At 50.5% G+C, this 18,346-nt stretch overlaps 1 protein-coding gene and 1 non-coding gene across 17 annotated transcripts in view; one reads left to right on the top strand and one right to left on the bottom strand.

Annotated features, from left to right (window-relative positions):
- Nucleotides 1-18,123, bottom strand: part of FGFR2 (fibroblast growth factor receptor 2) — a 104,180-nt gene extending 86,057 nt beyond the window's left edge. For all 16 annotated transcript variants that reach the window (XM_086681040.1, XM_086681038.1, XM_086681039.1 and 13 more), the window contains exon 1: nt 17,890-18,123. In XM_086681040.1, coding sequence (XP_086537166.1) covers nt 17,890-18,058 — 169 coding nt within the window. In that variant the 5' untranslated portion in view covers nt 18,059-18,123. The remainder of the gene's footprint in view (nt 1-17,889) is intronic.
- Nucleotides 12,425-12,509, top strand: TRNAP-UGG (transfer RNA proline (anticodon UGG)). The gene has a single exon. It is a non-coding gene; the product is annotated as a tRNA-Pro (tRNA).
- Nucleotides 18,124-18,346: the final 223 nt, after the last annotated feature.

The following is an 18,346-nucleotide window of genomic DNA, read 5'->3' on the forward strand; positions in this document are numbered from 1 at the left end:
GTGACTTATGCATCAAACATACCATGCATGTTGAACATATGTTCAACATACGTTGAACAAACGTGTGTTCAACGCACACGTCCCTGGGTCCCTCCCCCGTGTCACCAGCAGGGCCGTCCCGGGACAGCTGAAGCAGGGAGGGAGTTTGGAACAGTAAGCTATTTCAGGTAACGCTTTATGTTGCCAGACCAGCCATAGCAGCACTGCAGACTGTCACTTTTTATAATGTTTGCCTATAAACTTTCCCGTGTGGTTTTTGAAATGGCGCCCAAATGCAAACAGGGAACAGATGGGAAGCCCGCGGCTCACCCCGTCCGATCGCCTGCTGGAGGGTGGACGGCAGGTTGACACGGTCCGGGGCCAACAAAGCGGCGAAGGCCGGCGGGACGGTGACGTCGCACTTCACAAGGTAAAGCCTTTTCTGGGGTTTCCTCGGGACGGCGCCTTTCCAAATGTCAAGATGCTCGCAGCTAAGAGGCAGGAACCCCGGCTTCGAGGATGCAGTGTGGCGGGGCCCCTGCGACGCGGCCCCCGAAGATGCTCCCAGTCAGAAAGTCAGGGGCATCCGAGCCCCAAACGCATTCCTCCAGAAAGGATCAGAAAGGGAGAAAGAGAGAGAGAACTCGGGAAACAGATCGTCCCCCCACCCGGGGCCTGGAGCTGGAGGAGAGGCCGGGCGGGTGGCAGGGCGCGGGCTGCGGGGACACAAACGTGTGCCTCTTGTCGCAGCTCGGCGCTCCCACGGGAACCGTCACGCCAGCACTGGGAGCAGAGCAGTCAACCAGCCTCAGGCTTCCTGGTGCTGCCCTCCCTCCGCCACCCTGTACCAGAGGAACAGATATCACTGCTGTGGGCCTGCCAAGGTCCTGAGACAGCAGCGCACAAAATAAAGCTGCAAATGTCACTGCAATGTCACAGTGCGCGACACACACGGCGGTAAGTGGCGGCTGAGCCTGTCTGTTCCGGTTAGCCTCGACTCACCCTCCCGCTCTTTAAGATGGCCTGAAGCGGCCACGCCACGGTCCCAGTACGAAGTTTTAACTGGCCGATACCCAATTTTCTGTCCATGGGAATTGGAATACCAACCCCCCTCATACACACCGCTGTCCTGAAGCATTTTTACAAGCTGGACTTGGGGGAGGCTGGGCAGTCAAGACGTCGGGCATTACAGCACAGCTTTTCAGTAACCCGGAGGGGCCGAAGGCCCAGATCATTCTGCCCGGCACCAAATCTCACCAACAGAAAGACACAAAGGTACCGGGGTCCCCACAAGGAAGTCAGAAATGACCGCCCCCGCCCCGTGGGCCCTACCCACGGAGGGGGGCGGGGGGGGGGGGGTCCCGCAGACGCACAGACAGTGAAGGCAGGGGCGGCAGAGAGCGGGCTGTTCCATCTCAGACATCCTGAGAGCTTCCCCTTTGCAAGAAGGGACTTGCACAAGACAAAAATCCTGTCATGAAACGGAGGCCTTATAAGGCATAGGTACTACTTGTACTTTAAGAGGCAGGAGGGAGAGACAAACACTCTGTGCAATATAAAGATGAAAGTTCTCTGCCTCGAGAAATACGGCCAACCTAAAAACGGGGGACACAGAGAAGTCAGAGCAATGAGCCACAGATACGTAAACAGGCCGAGAGGCCGCAGTTCTCTTCCCGGCCAATTGTTGGGGTGTCTTACAGACACACGTCAGCACTTAAAACCTCCCCGTCAGTTCCACGGGGGCTGTAACAACCACTAATAGCTACCTCTGCCACAGTAGCCTGCCTGTTCCAGAAATTCTGGACTGGCTCACATTCCTCATGATCAGATGGGATAATGGCATATGTTTCCAATATGGCAACCATTAAAAATTATATATTTAGGCACACCCCTCATATAATTTAGGTCTATCTTTGAGATGCGTGGGGAACAGCTTTCCAAGTCTGGAAAGAAATGATGCAGCTGCCCATGAGAAAATAGTAACGTAGAAATCGTGACGTGCCTAAGAATGCCCTCGGGGAAGCAGGAGTCACCGTGATCACCCAAGATTTGGACCCCAAGTGGCAATATTCACTCCCTATTCTGCTGTTTCAGGCTGTCAGTGAATCATGTTCTCCAAAAGGGGGGGGGGGGAGGGGGCATAAAAAGGAAGGTTTTCTCCCTGGTCCCAACACCCGCACCAAACTCTTATGTTCACGACAGCAGAATTTCCACTGGACCACCGGGATGCAGGTACGGGATCAGTGCCAACTGCATAAAGTCCCTGGACATCAGCAGCTCTGCTTGAGCAAAAACTTCCACACCGGGCCCTCTGTTCAAAAGCATTTCCCAAACATGCCATCAGATTATCTAGTGTCCACGAATCTCCCAGAGGAAAGGTTTCGTACTCCCTGTATCGGGAAGGGAACTGGGAGGTGGGGAGGGCCTCCCAAGGAGGTCATGGAATGAAGGAATGAATGCGATTTGCCGGACCTGTATCACAGGACCTATATCACCATCGTTGAGATCACGAGTGACCCTGCTGAGGTGTCGCCTGTAAAACGAACGCGTCATCTCCGGTTCTGAACGTGGTAAAAAGCCACCTTCCTCATCAGAGGCTGCTTCAATTCCCACAGCTGGTCCCTGAGCTCTTCCTGGTACCCTAGCATTAAGGCTCTGGTCCTATCTCTGTCCCCTCACTGGGCGCTCTTCAGAAAAAGGCAAGAACAGGGGCGCCTGGGTGGCTCAGACGGTTACACGTCCACCTCTCTTGGTTTCAGCTCAGGTCACCATCTCACAGTTGGGGAGTTCGAGCCCGGCCATCGGGCTCCTCGCTGTAGGCGCAGAGCCTGCTTGGGATTCTCGCGCTCTCTGCCCCTCCCCCGCTCTCGTTCTCTCTCTCTCTCTCTCTCTCTCTCTCTCTCTCTCTCTCTCTCTCAAAACAAACACACGTTAAAAATAAAAAAAAGAAAAGGCAAGAACCGGCTGAGAACCGACCTAAGTTCCAACTCTGCCACTGACAAATGGTGTGATCGCTTCCTGTGTCTTCGCCTGCAAACCAGGACTGATGATAACGAGCACGCGCATGGAAAGCACCTAGCTCGGGGCCGCTGCCACTCGGCAGGACCTCGAATGTACCAGCGGGAAGACCTTCTAGCCGAAATCATTACTCCTCAGCTGCAGCAGACTACGCGTGAGAGACAGAAAAGCCACCTAACCAGGTGTTCTCAACACGGAAGCCTGGGGATGTAAGAAGACAAAGGGGAACCTTCTGTTCTGTTTCTAGAGCCCCTAACACATAGCTTAGTGTTAATCATCCGTCGTGTTGTTCTGTCTTCTGCTTGTGCACGTGGTGAGTGTTCCTAAGAACAGAGAGGTGTGGCGGAGGTCTTGCCTCTCTGGGACCTCCTCCTTCCGCACTCCCCCGTATCTGCGAATATGCTCAGAAGCCCGCCCCTGGCTCTTGTGGTCCCTTCCCTATACTCTGCTTGGCCCACCTCTGCAGCTTTCCCTGCCCCCTCCACGTCAACGTCAACGTCAACGCCGCTCAAGTCCCTGCTGGAAGGTTCCTCCTTCCACCTGCCTGAGGGAGCACATCACCTGACCTTGTCTTCGGAGGTGCCGCCCAAAACAAGCAAGTGCTCTTCCCCCTCTTCCCCTCCAGCAGCCCCTGGCTGACATCAACTCAGCTCCAACTCGGCCCTGAAGCCCCCCGCTTCTCCCTCCTGCCTCCCATCCCACCAGGCCCCACATCTGCACTCCTGTTAGTTCTCTCTGAAACAGCTCTGAAAAGAGAACAAGGGCAAGACCTCACCCCTGCAGGTCCCCACCTTCTCTCCAAAAGACCTCTGCCTTGCCCCCCCCCCCCCCGCCCAGTCCACCCCATGTATCCACCGCAGACCCCCAGAGCAACCTGGGAAACAAAACTGACCTTTAATTGAATGAATGAATGAATGAATGAATGAACGAATGAAATGAAATTAAATAAATAAATAAAAGACAGAGACCACTCCACACACTGACAGGGTAAAACCCAAAGAATATTCCCCACATTAAGGCCACGGTTGCGTGAGGCCCCACATCCCCCCTCCATCTTCTTCTCCCTCATGCCCTAGACTTGTCTGTTCTCGTGGGCACTGTTTCCTCTGCCCGTTACCTTGCCCCACTACTCTGCCCGGCAAGCTCCTATTCAGCCTTCAGAGCCCAGCTCAAATATCATCTCCTCTGCAAAAATCCCTGCTTCCCGTCAACACAGCCCACGCTGTTCTCATCTCCAAGACACTACAGCCTTTGTTTATTCACCTCGAACCTACAGAGCAAAATACAGCCGCCTCCCCCACCGACCCGACCCGACCAGCCCTCTCCGAATGACCTTCTTCGGTGGGGGGGATCAGCAGTGCTTCTCAGACTTTCTTCTGCATAAAGACCACCTGGACAGCCTATTAAAACACAGCTCCAACGTTTCTGGGTCAGTAGTTGTGGAGTAGGGTCTGAGCTTCTGAGCTTCCCACCAGCTCCCATATAATGCTAATGCTGCTGGTCCAAAGACCACACTGTGAGAAGTTCAGCACCAGTGTCCAAGGACGAGAGAGTCGGAGACCTGGTTTTGCAGGGATGAACCCACATCAACTTGGACAGCCCCTTCCCATCACCTGAGTCTGAGCCCCAGTTTACAGAACAGGGAAACACCTCCGGGCTAGCCTGCTGCTGGTCAAGGTCATCACAAGGACAAACCAAGAAGCTGCCTGGGAAGGTCTTTGTAACCCCTAAGGTGGGTGGTGGGGACTCATCTGAGAAAAAGCACCCCTCACCCCAGTTCCGGCCAGGGCGGGCCTGGGCGCCTGTGTGTGGGTTATAGCTTGACCCCTAAGTGATCAGCAGATTCTTTCCCCCCACCTCATGGTAAGGCTGATTTGCCTCACTCTGACTTTAAAACAAGGTTTTCTTTCAAATGCATAAATCTGTCAGGTTGTATCTATGTAAGTTACCTAAGTGTAGATTTCTGGCAAATGGAACTAAACATCCAAGGATCTTGGGAGAGAGTTGTTATCAATGCCAATGACACCTGTTTGATGACTTTAGTGAGGGAAGAGGCCTTGGCTTATTAAAACAGCATCTACGGTTCACCTATCCAACAAATCGGGGATACCAGATATTTACATGCGGACCACAGAAACCCCTGCAGAGTTCCCCGGACCAGATACCTTATCACAACCCCAGAGCATGCCGGGAGGAGCCCTGAACACCAAACCCCTCCGGCAAGGCGCCCACCTGTGCCCTGCATCGCACCCAAGCATCAGGAGCCTGTAACAGCACGGGGCTGATGGGCCTGCTTTCCAGACAGCATGCCCTAAGCCAGCACTGTGATGACATTCCAGAAGCAAGTTTTCAGGGACGGTCACCATTCCACACTTGGGGTTACTCCTGGCTCCTAGAACCTGCTTCCGGGACCCGCTCACCCCCCTGACACGGACATTAAACAGTCCACAGTGCATACTAAGTGGGTACATGTGGCCTGCAAGTCCCCCAAAGGTCAGATCGTGTCGAAATCCTAGGTGACATTTTCCCCCAGCCCTTCCCTCAATACGTACTTTCAGAATAAGTGAATATTTTTAAAGCGCCCCAGGGACCAAAGAAAAGGATAAGGGGGCGGGGTAAGAGTTACTCCAGGAAGGCAAGGGCACGCCTCTTGGCCTCCTGATCTTCAACTCCGGGCCTTGTGCAGTACCTTTGAGCAAGTTTACTTAAAGGGCTGGACCTTTCTCCTCTCAGCAGGACCCCAGTTCCAACACTTGTTCAGAGCCTGCAGCTGTGTCCCCAGACCGGTTTTTTCCCCCCCACCCCCCCCAGCAGCATCCCGGCCATTTACAAATGAAGGGCTAGCAGCTGGAAACTGGGAAACAGATGGCCCTCCTCCTTTGAATGGCTTGATCAGGCAACTCAGGCCTCAGCAAGTTCAGGCCAGCCTGGTGCAGAAATCTTGTTGAGGCTGAAGGCACAGATTCATAGCCCGAGGGGTCTTTAGCAAGCAGCTGGGTCGGAATGACCTCTTGGAGAGGTTTCCCCTAAAGTCAGCAGGGGCAGGGAGCCTCTGCGGCGGGTGGGGCACGTCCCCAGCTTTGCCCCTTGCCCGCTTTTCTCCAGTGACTTACAGAAAAGAAGGAAAACTCCCCCGTGGGGAATCCTGTGCCCCAGGACTGGAAGCACGTTCGTTCACTCAGGAAATTCCAAATCTAGAAGGGTGCCACCAGGGTTAGCCTTTCTCCTAGGCCCTAAGCCGTGTATCTGCAAAGAGGTCAAACCTTCTGGAAAGCAAACTTTGAAGAGTTTCCACTTCTCCACGCAGAGCCCAGCCCCTTTCAAAACCCATCAGAGCAAGTTCACCTCGGGAGGGGCTATGCTGGGCCCCCAAGCATCTTGGCACACCTGCCCCTTTTAAGCAAGACTGTGCCCCACCCTGCTCCGGGGAAAGGAGGGAGCCTTATTTAAATGCCCGGGTCCTCGGCTGAGGCCTCACTATCGGAGTTCACTACCCAGGCTCCCCTGCCTTCCACCACCTCCGGCCTCCATGTTAGCCTGGTAAGAAACTGCAGCGGCAGAAAAGAGACTTGTCAAGGACGTGGCTGAGAGCTACCCTTGACCACCTGTTCACAGGCCCTACCTGCAAAGACGGGCACCTCTCGGCAACAAGTGGAACCTGACGGGGGACAGCGGAGGAGCCAGGCCCTGGATGGTTCCCAAACTGGGCAGGGAAAGAGCTGGCAGGCACATGTGGCTGGGACTGACTGGGGCCGATGCAGGGGGGTCTGCTGAAGAATCAAGGTGGGTGCTCACCTCCCTGAGAAGTTCAGCCTCGGGAAGTCACATAGTTCGAGTACCCAGAAAAATCCTCACCGTGGCCCACAGGACCCCCGCCTGACCTGGCCTAACAACTCTAGTCTCCTTCAAGCGGCACCCCGGCTTCCTCAGGGTTCCTGCAACCCTTTGAGACCCACCATGCTTCTTCTTCAGAGCACCTGCACCCAGGATTGGAACCAGGGCCTCGTTTTGGCAGTTATTTGACAAAGATCTATGGCCCTCCCCCCGCCCCCCATTCATAGGACTTGAGACTGTTTTTGGCTTGCCATTCTATCCCCACAGAGCTCAACACATGGTAGGGTTTCAAAAAATGTATCTGGGGGGCACCTGGGTGGCTCAGCCGGTTAAGCACCTGACTTCCACTCAGGTCATGATCTCGCAGTCTGTGGGTTCGAGCCCCGCGTCAGGCTCTGTGCTGACAGCTCAGAGCCTGGAGCCTGCTTCAGATTCTGTGTCTCCCTCGTTCTCTGTCTGTCTGTCTCTCTCTCTCAAAAATAAACATTGAAAAAATTACGCCACAGTCTGCAAAGGGTTGATGACCTGTGTCTGCCAAGCTCTGGCAGTTGACCCCCACCAGGGCTGCAAGGCTAAGAGAGGAAGCTGCAGGTCTCCCCCCGCCAAGCATTCAACACCTTCTCTCCATCGCTGAGCCCCCCTTCTGAATACCTGCGACCCCGGACGCTCCGCATTCACCGTGCAAGTTCAGTGCAAGGTCCAGAGGACTAAACCAGGCCCAAGTCACCTCCAGGTCTAGCAAGCTCCCCTCAGAAGCCACCTTTTTTTAACCACCCAAAATGAACTTTTGTTTGCTTTAAAAATGGCTCTACTGCTCAGCCTCTTCCTCCCCTTGGGACGCCCCTCCTGGCCAAGAGGAGGCGTGGGGATTGCTGCTTCTGCCTTTCCATTCTTGGATGTTCTCTTTGTTCCCCACTTTTGCCCCGGCGTCGTCAAGGGCCAGGGAGGCCCTGCCATTTGTCGTTTCCATGACCATAGGTGGTAGGAGCCCCCGTCTGTGCAGGTGGGCCTTGACCCAACTGAGAATCGGACACGCCGGAGAGAAGTCTGACGTACTATTAAAGTGACAAGCAAAAAGGCAAATATTTAGCAGTGCCAGGGCAAACGGCCAGAAGCATCTGGGACAAGGAAAAACGGGATGGTCTGCTCCCACTCCGCTGAGTTGGCTTCTGAGCAAATGGGCAAATACCAGACCAGTCAGGCCTACCTGCCTGAGCTCCTGCTGGGTGACTGAGCCGGGGGTCACTAACTGAGCCTCAAGGCATCTCCCTCCAGTCTCCTGGGCAGGAAAAGGGTTGGCTTCTTACTAGTAAGCTGCATATCACCAGAGGCCGTTCTCGGAGAATCACAAAGTGGTAATTATTGCAGTGGTTTAATTGCCCAGGACTTTTCTTCAAACAGCTTTAGGAAAATAGGTGTGGGTATGTGGGGAAGAGACAGAATCACCCAGCAGCGTCCTTACATGTTTAACAGTCAAATGACATATTTCGGAAAGAATGACAAGGCCGTCCTACCATATGCCACAGAGGACCCTCCTGCTCGGGGAAAGGAAAGGAATCAATCGATAAACCTTCCTTATGCCAAGAAATTCACCCCAAGGCCGGGGCCCACGCCCGCTGTGGAGTCTTGGAGGAAACATTTCATCTCCAAGGGTATCAGTCAAGAGTCTCGTCCATAAAATGGGAACATGAATTACCCGGGGGTCAGCTGGATGATTAAGATTAGAGATGGGGGCAGAGGAACTGCAGGAAGGTGGTCAAAAAGTACAAACTTTTTTTTGTTGTGACATAAACAAGGACTAGGCCGGGGCACCCGGGGGGGCTCAGTCAGTTAAGCATCCGACTCTTGAATTCAGCTCAGGTCACAATCTCGTGGTGGTGAAATCAAGCCCCGCATCGGGCTCCACGCTAAACACCTGCTTGGGACTCCCTCTCTTCCCCTCTCTCTGCCCCTCCCCTGCTCACGCTCTCTGTGTCTCAAAATAAATAAATAAATAAACTTAAAAAAAAAAAAAGAACAGTTCTAGGGATGTAATGCACAACACAATGACTATCATCACCATGGCCGTGTGGCATATGTGAAAGTTTTCCAGGGAATAGATCCTGAGAGTTCTCATCACAAGGAAAAATATTCTTTTTTCTTTTTCTTTTTTCATCTGTAGGAGATCTTAAACTACTTACGATAATCACGAAATGATTTACGTAAGGCCAATCATCCTGCCGTATACCTTATACTTACGCCGTGCTGTGAGTCTATCGTATCTCAATAAAACAGGGGGAGAAAAGATTAGAGAGGATAGATGTCAAGGAACCTAGCACTGCGGCTGACACACAGCAGGCACTCAATAAATGGTCATGAGAGCTACCGTTATCATTGCCCTCCTCACCCTCTCAAGGAATGGGCTAAAAAAAAAATGACCCCATGCATGCATCCACACTGACCACTCCCCCTCACACCCCTGCTTGTCCAATCAAACGACCCCACAGGGGTATAACATGCAAATGATTGCTCAGCTCCTCCCCCTCAGTAGTGTAGGTCCCCTGACAATTTCCTTCCCTTCCATAAAGTCCGGAAGCCCAGCTACCTGCCCAGGTAGGAACACCCAGCAGGCTGCCCAGGGGAGTCGCTGCAGTTAAACTTGGCAGGAACGACAGTAACTTGCTCCGGCGCTCCCCTCAGTGGCCTGGACAAAAGCAGAGCACGCTACACCCCACCCCCACCCCCCACCCCCCAACCCTGTCTCCATCCTTGTTCACAGGGCCTAACGGCAATCCTTTGGAAGCCTCAAACAGAAAACTCATTCCTTGCCAAAATATATTGCTCTCCATGAAGAGCGTGTCCTACAATTATTACAAAGCGGCAAACACGTTTTTTTTTTTCTACGGGGAAAATAGGTCAACCCTGAACCATTTGGACTGCAAGCAGCAAGATGATCACATTGCTGAAGTCCAAACTTACAAAAAGGCCCAAGACGATACGGAGGGATGGATAAACGGCCTACAGCACGCTTTCTATTTTGATTAATGCAAACGCTTCCCATCAGAAGATCTAGTAAATATGCCTGAAATACTGGCTTTTTCTTTTTCCTTTTTAAAAAGGAGCCTTCACGCCCACACAGAGCCCAATGCAGGGCTTGAACTCACACCCCTGAGACCAAGAGCGGGGCTGAGATCAAGAGTCGGATACTTAACCAACTGAGTCGCCACCCAGGTGCCCCTGAAATCTTGGTTTTAAATCCTGTATCAGGTTTTTACATTGACAAGAAAGTGAGGATGGGGCTGGAGAGAGAGAGTTCTACACCCATTTGCCTCATATTCACATCCCCGCCCCCTCACATAGATATCATTGGCCAGTTTCAGATAAAGAAAGGCAGGCTCAAAGTGATTATCTACCTTATATGAAGTCACAGCAGCAGTAGATAGGGGAGTGATTCAAGTCAGTCTTGCCTAAGCCCAAGGCCAAGTTCCTTCTGCGCTTTTGTCCCCAGACAGCACATCGCATGCCACTCAAACTTATTTTATTCAGGGCGCCTGGGTGGCCCAGTGGGCTAAGCGTCGAACTCTGGCTCAGGTCATGATCTCCCAGTTTGTGGGTTTGAGCCCCACATCAGGCTCTCTGCTCTCAGCCCAGAGCCTGCTTCAAAGCCTGTCTCCCATTCTCTCTCTGCCCCTTGCCCGCTCATGCTTTCTCTCTCAAAAATAAATGAACATTAAAAACAGTATTTTATTCATCTTTATGGATTCAGATGAAGAATTTAAGTTAATTTTATAGGGGATATTTGGTCTTTTCAAGATGTGTTTTAAGTTTGAAACATTTATAATGTTTAGGATACAGATTCAATTGGGCATCCCCCCCCCCCCTTTTATCAGCTAAGAATGCAACACATTTGGTGGAAACCCAGGAAGCGTGGTGGACAAGGAGGGAGACCCTTAAAGGCAGCCACATGCCTTCCTATAGAGCAATCTCACTGTCAACTAAGAATCTGAAGTTTGAGGGCTTTCAAAAAAGTTTAAACCCTAAATTTGTCACCACAAAGATCTTTATTTTCATTTTATAGTCCCTCCCACCCTGCTCCCCACCCAACACACAAAACTGGCCTTTATGATGTCGATATATTTTTAAAACATTACAACTGGTCAGGTATGGACAACCTTAACAGTAAACAGTCATGTGTAAAAAGAGACCACACAGAATGACAAAGAAGGAGTTCTACAGTTAGGAAAGGACCATGACAATTTATGTAGAGTTGATCAGTGTCAGAGCCCAGAATGGAGTTCTTTCTCTTCCAGGAAAGGTGATATATAAATCACACAAATAAATATGTCCCATGTCCTCATTCCTGAACATATCAGAACTTTCCTTATAAGCTGGGTTTTGACCTCCTCATAAAACATGTTCACCATAACCTGAAATTCCATATACGTGCATTCCATCCATCCAGGACATGGAATTTACCATTCTCTAGTTGGACAAGGGGTTAAAGGAAAGAATATTCCACAGCTTAGCTCCCTGACTCAGTACAAGAAGAATCTGAAATTCTCAATATTCACATGAAGTGGCAAAAGTCCAGAACGGGGCGTAATTACTTACGTATTCCAAAGTGGAATAAATGACAACAGTTCACACCCAGAGTCTTACAACTCCATCATGGTGCAACTTTCCCAAAACCAAAATTACTGAAAACCTAAAGCATGACTTAAACCTAAAGCCTTTACAGGACGTACACTCTTCAAGGTCAACCACAGTCTGTCCTAATCACGAAATATCCTTCTGTATGAATACAGAAGCAGTAAAAATTTGAAATTCTATAAATGAAGCCCATAAGCACTGCATTTGCAGCTGCCATTTTGGATTTTCTATCATGCCCTTTTAAAAAGGCATTTTTAAGAAAATGTTTATTATTTACTTTGAGGAGGGGAACACAAGCAGGAGAGGGGCAGAGAGAGAGAAGGAGAGAGAGAGAATCCCAAGCAGGTTCCAGGCTGTCAACACAGAGACCGATGTGGGGCTTGATCCCACCCACTGTGAGATCTTGACCTGAGCCGAAATCGAGAATCAGAGGCTTAACCAACTGAGCCACCAGCCACACCTCTATCATGCCCTTTTAAAAAGGGATAGTCATAGATCGGGGGGGGGGGGGGGGGGGGGGGGATTGCAAGTGTAATCTTTGTTAATTGCAGAAGGCGACCTCTCCAACACACACAGAATCATTATAGTAACATGGCCAGCAGCTTGTTCAACCAGACTTATTTAAAGAGCCTGGCCTCAGGCTCCTTTCCCTACCTCCTCTTTACACATTCCCTAATTCGAGAAGGCCAGAGCTCAATCAGCTGGGTCACTGTAGGTCTACCTGGGTAAGCAGGAGGAAGTGGCCAGTTTGTGGAGACTCAAGGGCTGCCAGAAAGCCTTAAGGCTTTGTGTGAAGATAAACATTTTCCCCAAAATGGAACACGAGTTATGCATGGCTTTAAAATCTCAAGTCCAAGGCCCTTAGCTGGCTCAGTCTGTAGAGCAGGTGACTTTTGATCTCAGGGTCATGAGTTCAAGCCTCATGCTGGACGCAGAGCTTACTTTAGAAAAAATAATGTGGGGCGCCTGAGTGGCTCAGTCGGTTGAGCGTCTGACTTGGGCTCAGGTCATGATCCCAGGGTTTGTGGGTTCGAGCCCCACATTGGGCTCTGTGCTGACAGCTCAGAGCCTGGAGCCTGCTTTGGATCCTGTGCCTCCCTCTCTCTGACCCTCCCCCGTTCAGACTGTCTTTCTCTGTCTCAAAAGTAAATAAACATTAAAAAAAAATTTTTTTAATTTTTTTTAAATAATGAAATAAATAAAAATTAAAAAAACAAAATCTTGGGGTTCCTGGGTGGCTCAGTCAGTTGAGTATCCAACTCTTAATCTCAGCTCAGGTCATGATCTCACGGTTCATGAATTTGAGCCCCGCATCAGGCTCCACAGTGATGGCATGAGGCCTGGGTGGGATTCTGTCTCTACCTCTCTCCGCCCCTCCCCTGCTCGTGCGCTCGCTCGCTCTCTCTCCCTCAAAATGAACTAAAAAAAGAGGAAAAAAATTTTTTTAAATAATAAAATCTCAAGCCCAAGAGCCTCTAACAAGTCAAAGCTGAGTTCTTAGGGGTTTGTTCGTCTTGGATACAATGATGCTGAAACATCACTGCTCAGTAAACCCGCCCCCCCTTCAGCTAAGGCTGAAGGTTCAGCCCCCTACATCAGGCTCCCTCTTCAGCCCATACAGCCTTGAACACAGTCACCATCAGTTAAAAGAAACCACGCTAAGAAGGCAAGTCAGAAGCACGTGGGGCACAGGTGTGGCACAGTGACCGACATCAGGCGCAACCACGAAGGGAGAGCTGGAAACGCAGAGCCATCGCTCAGTCTCCCCAAGCGGATACAGCAAACGGATGAAAAGAACTCAAAACCTAAGGCTAGAGTCGTTCCTCGAGGCGCCCGAATGATAACGATCACAGGCATTTCTGCACGGTGGCAGTCAACCCACTGGTTTGGAATCATTGGTGGGACAGCCTGGAAAACTTTCAGAAAATAATCTCTGAATTGCCTGCCCACAGACAAGTCACCGTGCTAAGAATCCAATCGGGACAGCGAGTAGAGAGGGGCACACCAGCCGCGTTGCCTACCTGGCGCCCCAAAACCAATGTCCCCCCTTCCCCTCGAAAGAGTAAAATCAGACGGCTTCCATGGAAATGGGAAATTAAGCCAGACCCTGATGAAAAAGGGTGGGAGGTAGCCTTTTAACAATTACCCTGGAAAAAGCAAACACGGGAACAACAGACTGCACCACTAGATACATTTTCTGGAGAATGTGAACATTGAACAAGGCTCTTCCTGTTTAAACACTACCCTAGGTATTTCATAACCACGGAATTATTCATTAAGTCTGATACTGGAAACCTCTCATATTGGATTGCTCTGGTTATCTGAATTCTCACCCTCAAATGGGTCAGAAGGACTTGAAAAGAACCACTTATGGTTCCTAGTGAGGGGCTTGTCCCTGAGAAAGTCCTCAGTGTTTTGACTGGTTAAAATAAACAGGCAAAACACACACACACTGAATTCGGATCAGAGGGAGTGAGCATGGAGAGTTATACAAACACCAATTCTTTTGGCTTGCCCGATTTTTGCTCTCGGAGGTAATGTTTAGCCCAGTTCTTTGTCTATGAATTGTGAAATACTTTATATGCTAATAAAGAATGTGTACTTCATTGTGTATTTAACTGCATAAGCCTGCATTTCGTTTAACTGACCGGGAATAAGTCCTTGTTCCTAAGCTAACTCTCAAGTTCCAGTCAACTCTTAAATATTAACACTCGTACTGAGGAGCAAGGATGCAGATAATACAAAACAGAAGATTATTTGAAATCATTCACTCTTGGTATGCGGATATATTCTTTTTTCTCTTAACTTGCAATTAAATGCGTATGGCTGACATTACAGCATTTACAATACTCGTAACAAAGGACTTAAAACCATGCTGGAAAAATCTGACTTCCTTGTGCATTCTTCATTCACTGACTCTGCTTTTGAGTTTGGGACCAACTCACACATTGGTCCAGGACAGCACGACCTCTCAGAAGGTTGCCAAAAAAATTGGTTTGGAAAAAAAAAATGCAAACTACTTTCTTCTCAGGTTGTCGCTTTTCAGAATCACACTTTGTACAGGGTGGGAAAGTAATTAGGGGTTTGGGGTTGGAAAAGCCCTTTTATTTTAGCTCCTACTGGGCTGGTGTAAACAAAGATATCATTAATGTCAACAATGACTTAATTAACCAGAGTAGGTGACAAAACGTCAGAAAAAACTTGAAAGAGTCACCTCCTCCCCAGGATAATCAAGCTTGATTATACTTTAAATAATTAGAATATTAATCAACAGAACAGTACTTGGCTTTGAGGACTAACCCCCTTTGAGTCAATAACTGAGCTTATAGTCTTCAGCCATTCCCCTACAACAATGAATGACCAACGGAAAATATTCTTTTTTAAACTGGGATATTAACTAAAATCTCCTGGAGATTATTTTCTTCGTAAATCAGTTGGGTAGATCCAACCCTACTGTTACCATTTCATAGTGTCCAGAAGACAAATGATATATGATAGATGATACGATACAATGATATATGATAATATTGTACAGAGCCAAGAAGATTGGAAAGGATTCTCTAGTCTTAGGGCACAGGCCCCTCCCTGGAACTTAGTCACATTTTGCCCCAGACACATTCTCCTCTGGTCCAGCCCCATACACAGCGTCTACTCTGAGCCTCCAAATTAACAAACCAAGAACTCTTCCAAGATGAGGCCTTGTGCAACAGAAGGTTAAGGTTGAACCTATGCTAATCAAAGCTATAGTCAGACGAACCACAGAAGACACACTGGAACCAACAGACACCCACTCACCCACCAATCCTCCCTCTCTCCCCCCAGGTCGGCAGGACCATGCCCTAAACTGGAGCTGTCCCCAGTCGGTCAGTCTGCTTCCAGTTGCTAACCCCTTCTTCACCTACAATCAGACTACCTTGCTAATAACCTCTGACGCTAAAACAAAACTCTGGGAGTGGAAGAACGCAAATCGACGGCCAATACGGTACTTACCAGGACAGCACAGACCCTACAGAAAGCAAACACAACTGCCTGGAGCCACAAAGGGCCTTCTCCGTCGGAGAGCAATTTTCTTCCCCACTCTCTCCAAAAGCCTCCACGTTTCCTGACACTGTGGCAATGGGCACAGAACAGAGCAGACACATGCGCCCATCTCATCGGGAACGAGGATGAGAACAGATCCTGGGTGCTTATGAGATGCCAGGCCGTGTGCTCTACTGCTCTCTGCTCCCAGGGACCCTAAAATCTCCCGGCGACCTTTTGAGGCGAGTTGCCAGAAGGCTCCTGAGGACATCACCATTCATTTAGCATTAACGAAGAAGACCTTAAAGGTCATCTTATCAAACCGTCAGATGACAGGAAGGGAAACTGAGGCTGAGGGGGTTGAATGCTTTTCCAAAGCCACTTGTTTGCAGCTCTGCACTTCCCATTTAAACCTGTCACGATCCTGGACGCAAACCTCATGGAAGCTGTGAACCCCCAAAAATGCAGACAATGACATTTGCAAAGTATTGCCTACAACTTGGGGGGGAATTCGCAAACACCTCCCCAGCCCCCAAGTGCATCCACAGATCCCAGGTTAGAAAGACCTGCTCTCATTGTTGGATACAAATTGTTACACAACCATTGGGGGGAACCTCATCGCTGCCCTCTGTGTCTTCCCCTCTCAGCCCCCACCTCTTCCCGCATATTTTAAACTTTCTTTGATAATTAAATATGATAAAAAAAGAGGTCCTCCAGGACTGTTTACACTTTATATGTTGCGATAAACTCCCAATAAGGCTGCCCTGAAAGTCGAAATGAAAAATGCCAGTTTTTTCCTAACCTGGGCCGTTCCCGGTAGGGAACCCCCGGCTCAGCTGCGTGGGCAAGTGCTGAGCCACGCACTCCAGGGAAAAATCAGCAATTAGGAAGCACATCTATTGTAATTATCAGCACAATCAGAGAACAGGCATGACTTTCAGAAACCAGGAACCTTTTCTCTCGCATTAAGCCCTTTAAAAAGGCATCACCTCTGCAAATCGCACATGTGCTTCTGTCACAGCACGTAGCACAAGGAGGCAGTGCCATCATCACCCGGGCTGGAGCCCGTGAGTGTCGCAGACACAAACTCTCACCAGACTCCCCCCTCCCGGAGACGTGGAAACCCCTGTGACGTCACTGCACCTGTTTGCACAAAGCCCCCATGCCTCTGCGTGAGACGGGGCACCGACCGGCCTCACTGTTGCCAATGCCCGACTGCCTCCCAGTAAGGCCCGTTTTAGAAAAACAGTTGCCCTTACTTATCCTCTTATGACCCATGCGTGGGCCTCAGTGGGAGCCCCCTCCCTCGGTGCTCTCACCTCTGGCAGGAACACAGCCCTCCTTCCCGTGTCGTCCCGACCGGCTCTCCGCCCCTCTCCAGGGGTGCCCTCCCAGAACAGCTGAGCTGACCCCAGACCACTCGGGACCACGACCGCCCCCCAAAGCTTAGCAAGCACCAGGTGGGCTCTCAGCAAACAGGTTCATTAAGTGGCGATGAGTGCTGGGATCTGCCGTTTTATTCTCGGATTACCACTGGAAAACTAACTCAGCTCCCAATATTCCCTGCTGATGACAGATTTCAACGCCGCACCAAGTGGAGGCTTGGCTACTGTCGTCTCAGAAGGACCCGGGAAGGAGGTTCCAACCCTGTCCTGCTGAGTAATTCAGCCCCACTGAAGTGTTCACCAACTGGCTTCGTGCCTTTAAAATTAAATTTCCAAGGCTGAAACAGAGTGCATGGCCTGTTCGATCTGTAAATTCTCAGAGATGTGGGAGACAGCCAGGTACCTTCACTTCCAAATTTACCTAAAGCACAATCTGCAGTTTCTGCGACGTACTGCTCAGGTATTATGAATGACAAGGGCCAAAAAAAAGAAAAAACAAAAAAACACTAATACGTCTAGCATCTCTGGGCTGAACTTCAGAAGCTTCTTTTTCTCCTCAGACAATGAAAAAAAAATGTCAGCATTTCAGATGTTGGCAATTTCCCTTCGTGGCTCCTTTTGTCAGAAAACAGCAATTCTTTACATCAGAAGCAAGACTCTCCCTCCGGTAAGAAAGCTCCTGCAGGAAGCTATAGATGGCCTTCACCTCCACGCACCCCCTTCCCGCAGCACCGCCGGGCACCGGAGAAAGGTGAAGTGCAGGCTGGCTCCCTCACCCAGAGCAGGGAAGCGCACACACCCAGAAACCACCAAACTACCATCCGGCCTGCGGTGTTACAGCAAGGAACCTTCTCTGGCAACCTCGGGCTTGGGGGCAGCAGGGAGCCCACTCCTGGCTCTCAGAGCCTCACTGACAACGCAAGGGCAGCGGATTCTAAAAGAGGCCTTGACCTCAGTGCCACCTCCCCCGGACGAACGCCCCAAACAAACTTGGGTACCCTGAGAGTGAAACGAAGGAACTTACCTTCCGGCTCTAACGTGGTGTCCTCCACTAAATTGAAGGAGGGCCGGGCCAGGGCCAGGGTTGCCATGGTGACCACGACCAGGCAGAGGAAGCGACCCCAGCTGACCATGGGTGAGGTGGTGCCAGTCCCCCGAGCTCTTGCATATCTGCATGTGGACGTCACTCCCATCTGCACACCTCCTCTGCGCGCATGGACCGCCTGCGATGCTCAGGAGCCAAGGTGCTGCCGCAGCCGCTGCAGCCTCTAGAGGAGAGAGATTCGGCGAAGTCAGTGAAATCCTCCCCGATGCCAATTCGCTGAAACCCCAAGCGGGCTAAAACAGCTTCTCAGCTTCCCAAATATATGTGCCAACAGTTCCTTTTCATGATCTGCAAATGCCTTGCGTCCGCACCTCAGAGCCCCAGGTGTTTCCACCAGCCCGGTCCACGAAGCAGGGTGGGCTGATCTTTAAAAAGC

Source organism: Puma concolor, chromosome D2 (assembly GCF_028749965.1).
Source record: "Puma concolor isolate L17-30 chromosome D2, mPumCon1.1.hap2, whole genome shotgun sequence".
Lineage (NCBI taxonomy): Eukaryota > Metazoa > Chordata > Mammalia > Carnivora > Felidae > Puma > Puma concolor.